General features: G+C 31.7%; 1 protein-coding gene across 1 annotated transcript; it reads left to right on the top strand.

Moving 5' to 3' along the window:
- The first annotated feature begins 1,386 nt into the window (after positions 1-1,386).
- LOC145610160 (4-coumarate--CoA ligase 1-like) lies at positions 1,387-8,024 on the top strand. The gene is made up of 5 exons (XM_081665432.1): positions 1,387-2,651; positions 5,396-5,594; positions 6,853-7,066; positions 7,192-7,294; positions 7,595-8,024. Exons 1-5 carry the CDS (start codon positions 1,584-1,586, stop codon positions 7,715-7,717), a joined length of 1,707 nt encoding a protein of 568 aa, XP_081521558.1. The 5' UTR covers positions 1,387-1,583; the 3' UTR covers positions 7,718-8,024.

Here is an 8,024-nt window from a genome sequence, read left to right as displayed (position 1 = left end):
TTCTCACCAATCTCAACCTCCTACAACCCTTATCGTTGTAAGTTGGTTTTTGTGTCCCTTTAATTCTACTTTTATCTATGCTTTGGTAAATCATGCTCAACTAAAATTATACTAACATATCTATGACTCATACTAAAATAACGATGCAATCTTGCACTATTTAGTATAGTCCAAACTAATATCAATTTATTTGGACGGTGTATAAAGAGTTATTATGAGAGTATTAAAATGTACATGGCATATGATCATACATCTTAATTTTTTTATTAAATATCACAATTAAGATTTAAACCAATTAAATTACTTTACATCCTCAATATGGACAAATCTTGTGTTTTTGCGTTCGGATGCATAACTTAAAGTTAGGTGCACTCAAGATTTTGTTTTTGGCTCATTTTATCAGTTTTACAAATAGAGTAGCTATTCTCTTTGTGTTTTTTTCAAAAAATTGTAAGTAAAGATAGTTCTTATTGTGAACTTGAAGTAAAAAAAAAAAAAAAGGTTATAAATTTATGATTATATTTACAATATATATTTATAATTTTATACTCATAATATGAACAATTCAATTTATGAGAACTTAACTTGCATGTGACGTGATAAAAAGAAATACTTATAATTTTTCATTACTCAAAATACAAGTACTTTATCGTCTCGATTTACTTGTAAAAATTATATTATTACATAATTCATGTACGATGACCAATTATACAAAATTGACGAGCAACATTTTTTTTTTTAATTTGTTGCAAAACGTAGACTTAAATTATATCAATCTCAGATCTTTGATATTTTCCTTTCATTCAATTTAAAATATCTATAATATTATAAAAATGAATTAAGATATTACAAGCAAGTACAAATAAGCTTATAACATGCGCCGAAAAAGAAAAAAAAATGGTTAAATCTAACATTACTAATTTTTTTTTTTTAATTTTTTTTAATTATAATTATATTTCCATTCATTCACCAACTTTGTTAGGTGAAATCCTACATGGCAACTCCAAATAGCCCACCCAGTCAAACTTCTGACCTCCAAATTTAATTAATTATTTTTTTCATCCCAAAAATGTTGAATGAGGTATCCAAACAAGGCTTTCAACTAAATCTCTTCACCAACTCCATATGTCAAAATTTTTTGTGATCATCTATTCATCTACTTCTCAACCCCACCATTATCCCTCATATAAACCAATCGAAACACGCCACGTATAATCATGAGATCGTAAACACGACACGTGTCGCATAATCAATGGTGCATTAGTCATACCATACTATGATTATGCACATATTATGAGTTATTGTGGGTGGTATGTAAGAGAAGTTACATGTTTTGTCAACGCACTTTCCATTTATACTTTGATCGCATTCTAATCATACCAACCCCCTTTGCTCCACCCGCTACCCCCCTCTACCTCTCACCTACTTCCATATATTAACCCCTTAACCAACCCTCCCAAAAAAATAGGGAAGGTTTTAGTAATAACTTACATTACATACCTTCTCTTTCTATCCTCCATCTCTAAGTTTTCTTCGTTCCTACTTTTCTCATCAACTATTATTATCACATACATTTCTTAAACATGGGTTCTGAACAAGTGAGCAACAACCATATTGATGAGCAACATGAGGTTGACAAGGTTGTTGAGCCAAAGGAGTTTGTGTTTCGGTCGAAGCTCCCGGACATCTACATTCCTAACCACCTCCCCCTACACACGTATTGTTTCGAGAATCTACGTGAGCATGGTAGTCGTCCGTGCTTGATCGACGGGCCTACAGGGAGGGAATGGACTTACGAGGAGGTGGAACAGACAGCCAAACGTGTTGGAGCTGGGTTTCATCACAGGCTCAGGTTGCAGAAGGGTCAGGTGATCATGCTGCTCCTCCAGAATAGCCCTGAGTTTATATTCTCCTTCCTCGGGGCATCCTTCATCGGAGCCGTAAGCACGACGGCCAACCCATTCTGCACCTCGGCCGAGATTGAGAAGCAGGCCCGAGCTAGTGGAGCTCGAGCCATCCTCACCCAGTCCGCCTTCGCGGACAAGGTGAAGTCCTATTGTAAAGAGAACAACATTCATTTAATCATCGTGGATGCCATGTCTCTAGATGGTCCCCACTCTAACGAGTACAAGCACTTCTGGGACCTAGTTGGGACCCAAGGGGAGGAAAACAATTTACCCGAGGCAAATATAACCCCAGATGACGTGGTAGCTCTACCTTATTCCTCAGGCACCACAGGCCTCCCTAAGGGCGTGATGCTCACGCACAAAAGTCTCGTGACAAGTGTCGCACAACAAGTGGATGGTGAAAACCCGAACCTCTACTTTAATAGCGAAGATGTGATACTATGTGTGTTACCCTTATTCCACATATATTCCCTAAACTCCGTGTTGCTGTGTGCTCTACGCGTTGGGGCCGCGATTCTTGTAATGCCCAAGTTCGATATATATATGTTGATGGAACTCGTCCAAAAATACAAAGTTACAATAGCACCCTTCGTACCTCCGATAGTTTTAGCTATCGCTAAAAATCCGGACATGGACAAATACGACCTTTCATCGGTAAGGGTAGTATTGTCCGGAGCAGCACCCATGGGAAAAGATCTTGAAGATGCTGTTAGAGCTAAACTACCAAATGCCAAACTTGGACAGGTAATTAATTTTAATTAATCTCGTATCATTATTATCAAAACTATGGTATAAGATCATTATTAATTTTTTTACTATTTCCGTCGTATAGTATTATAGACCTACAAAATCAAATTTGAGATGACTAAAGTCTAAAAGTTAATGATTTGATTTTTTGCTACTTTTAACATAGGTTGCTAGTTCAATAAAAGTATAACATATCAGGAAAATATGAGGAATAAATAAATAAAGTTAAAAAAATGAGCATAATTTTCTGTTATATCAGTCAGTCAATTCTGACGTTTATAAGGTTGTCAGATTTTACCGGGAATATACAGCAAAATAAAGTAACAATGTCATGAACTCACGCACTAATTAGCTTAGTAATTATTCAGAATTTTAATATGAAATACAAGTGGGGTTGATGAAAACGAAGTACATGCATAATGTTGAAGAGAACGTAAAGTAATGAGAATACACGCTTATAAATGAATAGAAATTATCTTCTATCGGAGACTTTGTATAAGAAAAATGGTGCATGCTTCAAGGGTAAAAAGAATAAGTTAAAATCGTGATAAAAGTACTTGTTTATGAGATGAATAAGTCACATATGTCGTCATATACGTACATATGGGAAAATGCTTGAAGTAATGGTAATGAATTACGTAGTAAATTATTATCAATTTTTCCTTACATAATAATAAGACCGTAAGTAGTTAGTTCAACTTATTTAAGATTCAAACTATTTAGTAGGTTTTATTTATTAACATAATTTCTTACAAAACAAGTCAAAAAAGAAAGTCTAATTTAACAAATGATTTGTTTAGCTTTCGATTATTTGTCTTACAAGTTTGAATGAGTTTCAATTCAAAAACATAAGTCCATATTAGTCACATCCACAATTAACAAATTATAGAGAGTAGTGTAATACGACCTTAATCATGATTATGTTAAACTAACATGAAAATTAATTCCAAATGACACTACAATTTTAAAGTATTTTAACTAATGTCGTTTTTTATAGTCGTAAGAAAATATTTGACAAAATGTTATGCGCTTATTGATTATAATTACGTGTGTGGAATGAGAGTTTGCTCTCTCTTTCACCCCATAAAAAACAAAAATAAAATAATAACATTAATACGTGTGGAATTGATAGCCTAATATAACTATTAGGTTTGACATACTAACGAGTTAGGTGAAGTTGAGTACTAACTTTTCCATAATTAGGAGAAATTAATGTAAAATTAATTATAGGACTAATTGTACCTATTTAATTAAACATTTCATACAACGAACTGTCACTGCCAAGGAAAAAATAAAAGGTTAGTGATTTTGACTTCATAGCTTTGTAATTGGTCTCCCTTCACACAAGAAGAAAAAAAAAAAAAAAAAAAGCTTTGTATGTAATTAGTCTTGAGATTATCTTAAAATTATATGGAGTATTAATAAGCAACCATTTTCTATAATATGAGGAGTACGTACTCTTAATAACTGTATTACGTACCTTGATACTTTAAGATATTAAAGGCATAATTTTTTGTTTTTTTTTTAATTTTTTTTTAATTTTGTTTTTATACAAAGATTGAAGGCATAGTTGGTGTGGTGGAAATCTAAATTCAGTAAATTGTAATTAGTGAATGACAATTACGATTTTTTTGACTTGATAAATTATAAAATATGATCGACAACAAATGTGATTCAAGAAAAGAACGTGATAATTTCACTATCACAAAGAAAAGAAATCTGTACTGATAAAAAGGAGCTTAATTTTCATCATAGTTGACATAAAAGGTTAAGAAATGGACAAGGCATGCTCTCCACCACTTTCTATTACTGCCCAAAAATATAAAATTATTTAAAAAAGAAATCGATATAAGAGTACTAGTTATCGAAGTGGTGCATTACATGTCTTTTTTCTCCAATTAATTGAAGATAAAAAATCACTTTTATTTTGTACACACCGTATTAAAGAATGTCGATCTTTTAAATTTAAATCATTATCGATTAAAAAGCACTTCAAATTATTAGACAAAATGTTATGTTAAGTTGTTAACGATGTCTTTATGATTAAATATATTTGCATTTATAATTTGGTCCATTTACTAAATTCTAGTACGTTATATATTGTTTTATTGTATACTTTATAACGTAAGATTATATTCATAGGCCATGGCCATCACTTCACATTATTGTATAAAAATTAAAAAATAAATAATTTAGAGTAATAAATATAATAGATGGGAGAAATTAATAGATTTTGATCTTATTGGACATATAACATCTATGACAACTAATATTCATAACTCATAAGAGTTATAATTCATAATGGTGGTTTTATCCCTATTATTAATCGTGGCAAATTTTGGTGCACCAAAATGCCATATGTGGAGTGATAGATTGATGGTGATAGATTAAACTACTTGACCTTTGCTCCACATAAATCCATGGATGATTATCTTGCTTGATTTGACTAACCAAACAATTTTATTTATTATTTTTTATTTTTTTAAAAAAAAAATTCAAAGTACTCGGTAGTTGATAAGACCTTCCCTCCTCTTTTGTTTGTCAATTGATATTTAATTGTGTTTTTCATTTATTTTGTGGGATGTTAGTAGGATCTGGTAATACTAGACGCGAGATTAAAGTAATGTTATTTCATTTTCACATAATGAAAGAATCAAATCCAAAATGAAAGTGAGACAATAAAAAATTGACATATAGAGTACTTTATGTGTCGTATTAATTATATTTATCAATACATGCAGGGTTATGGGATGACTGAGGCAGGACCAGTGCTCGCGATGTGTTTGGCATTTGCAAAAGAGCCCATGGATGTAAAGTCTGGATCTTGTGGGACAGTTGTACGAAATGCGGAGTTAAAGATTGTTGATCCTGAAACCGGTCTTTCTTTGCCTAGAAACCACTCTGGAGAAATTTGCATTCGTGGTAGCCAAATCATGAAAGGTGCGTTGTTATCTTCTTCTCTAAGTTTTGTTCAATAGTCATTATGTGAGGAATACGAGTACATCTTAAATTCTTAATATGTTACCAAAAAAAAAAACAAATGATATTAATTAGGACTAAGGGCCTTAACCAGATTATAGGCTAGCATTTCAACAAATAAACATGACCCACTATTTCGAGACAGACTTTGTGAGACTCATTAATGTTCGATCTCTATACTTAGCCGCATATATTTCTATCCTGACCCCTCTTAGATCCATTTGGCTGAGGCTAATTTTAGTGGAAAAGAATAATCATTTTAAAATGCCTCACTATTTTCTAGTTGTAATGTTTTACTTTTGATTGCTATGTGGTCCACTATACTCCATTTTATCATGCATTTTAAATAGTTTTTGAATGGTTTATTTTAAATTCTTCACATTGACTTTAACTAGTTCTGATCCTGTTCAACGCATAGTTTGTGTTTAATCAAATCAGCGACTTTGTATTATAACTTTAAAATGATCGTCTTAAATCATAGTGGTAGGCAATGAGTCAACTAATTAGTAGAAATTTGCACATCCACAATATTTTCGGGCATAACAATGATCGATCGATAAACAATACACATGATTGTCTTACATAAAAGAACAAAATCAAAGTATGTACATTGAGATTTATGTTTAACTTTAGGGAGGCTTAAATAGTAGATATGGTTGGTGGGAATTGATGTTATTGAACTATTGATTTCTTGTTGGATGGCCCTTCTATGTTGTGGAATTGTGGTGTGAGTGAAAGAGTATCTAGTATGATATTGTTGGTCATTCAATTTTTTCAATAATGTAGGCTATTAATTAAGAATATGGGACGGTGATACACTGATATCATATAGTAAACCTTAATATTAAGAATTTTCATAATGTGTAATTGACCATACTGCTACATTAAAAACCGTTACAATAGTCACTTTTCACAATTATATTTATAAGGACATAAGCATCAATCAAACAATTTACAATAATTCACATAGAGTACTATTTGTCATTGTGGATGTCAACTAGCTTAGTTGGTTAAAGTCTTGAGGGACAGTACCAGAATGAAGGATTGTATCTCATTTACGTCATTATCCCTTTTTTTTTTTTTACAAACATTTACATCATTATCCTTGCGGCTCTCTTTAAAAATAAAAATTATTTGTCGTTTAAAAAAATGTCTAACTACAAGTATTTTAGCTCTAGTAACCCCTTAATTATTAACAAACTAATGAATAAAAATTCAGGTTATTTGAATGACCCGGAGGCAACAGCAAACACCATAGACAAAGAAGGGTGGTTGCACACCGGTGACATCGGATTTGTCGATGACGACGATGAGATCTTCATCGTAGATCGGCTAAAGGAATTGATCAAGTACAAGGGCTTCCAAGTAGCCCCTGCTGAGCTTGAAGGCATGCTAATCAACCATCCTAACATCCATGATGCTGCAGTTGTTGCGTAAGTATTTTTTTCTTCATTAATAACTTATTAATCAACAATAATCTCTTTTATTATGTATCATATTAATATATGTTACGTTAGATTTGTATTTAATAAATACAATTTGTTGAACAATTTTTCAGAATGCAAGATGAGGCTGCTGGTGAAGTTCCCGTTGCATTTGTTGTAAGATCAAATGGCTCTCAAATTAGTGAAGATGATGTTAAGCAATACATCTCCAAACAGGTAAACTTGGAGTTAAATTATGTAATTGGTTATCCCCATACCATTAAATTAAATTATGTCGCGTTATGTTTAGCTTATATTTGCTAAACGTAAGTACATAACATATTATTACTGATTAAAAATGATTTTTACTGATCAAAATGATTGTTCACTAATCAAATTTGAGCTTAGTTGGTTAAAATTGATTTTTATATAATGATCCATGAAATAAGTATAATTTTTTTTACTAATTTAAAGATGTTTTAATTATATACACGATGGAGTAATAAGCTAATACTTTGTGGTAAAATTTACGTGCAGGTGGTATTTTATAAGAGAATATACCGGGTTTTCTTCGTGGAATCAATCCCTAAACTACCATCAGGGAAAATCTTAAGGAAAGAGCTAAGAGCAAGATTAGCAAATGGCATTATTACTAAATAGGTTATTAACAGCCATTTAATTAACCGAAGCTTGATAAATTACCAAGGCATTACTTCCTAGCAAGAGCAACTTATGCAACAATGCAATGTGAAGCAAGGATGCCAGTAAATATATGATTTGTACCAAGAGAATAACCTTTTGGCTTTATTTTCTTTTTTCTTTTTTTTTTTTTTGGGGCAATTTGGAAAGGGAAGGTGTTGGGAATTTCAATTAATTACTTCTATATTTTTCTATGTCATCTTTTATAACTTTATTGTATATGATGCCATGGACATTCTATATGAAGATTTACCTTCTTTTAATTTGA

Source organism: Chenopodium album, chromosome 24, assembly GCF_948465745.1.
Source record: "Chenopodium album chromosome 24, dcCheAlbu1.1, whole genome shotgun sequence".
Classification (NCBI taxonomy): domain Eukaryota; kingdom Viridiplantae; phylum Streptophyta; class Magnoliopsida; order Caryophyllales; family Amaranthaceae; genus Chenopodium; species Chenopodium album.
The sequence above is the reverse complement of the archived record's forward strand: the minus strand, read 5'-3'. Positions and strand labels throughout refer to the sequence as shown.

Coding starts and splice junctions, on each gene's coding strand:
- LOC145610160 (XM_081665432.1), top strand. CDS start 1,584: ATGGGTTCTGAACAAGTGAGCAACAACCATATTGATGAGCAACATGAG. Junction 2,652..5,395: donor CAAATGCCAAACTTGGACAG/GTAATTAATTTT, acceptor CAATACATGCAG/GGTTATGGGATGACTGAGGC. Junction 7,067..7,191: donor CATGATGCTGCAGTTGTTGC/GTAAGTATTTTT, acceptor ACAATTTTTCAG/AATGCAAGATGAGGCTGCTG.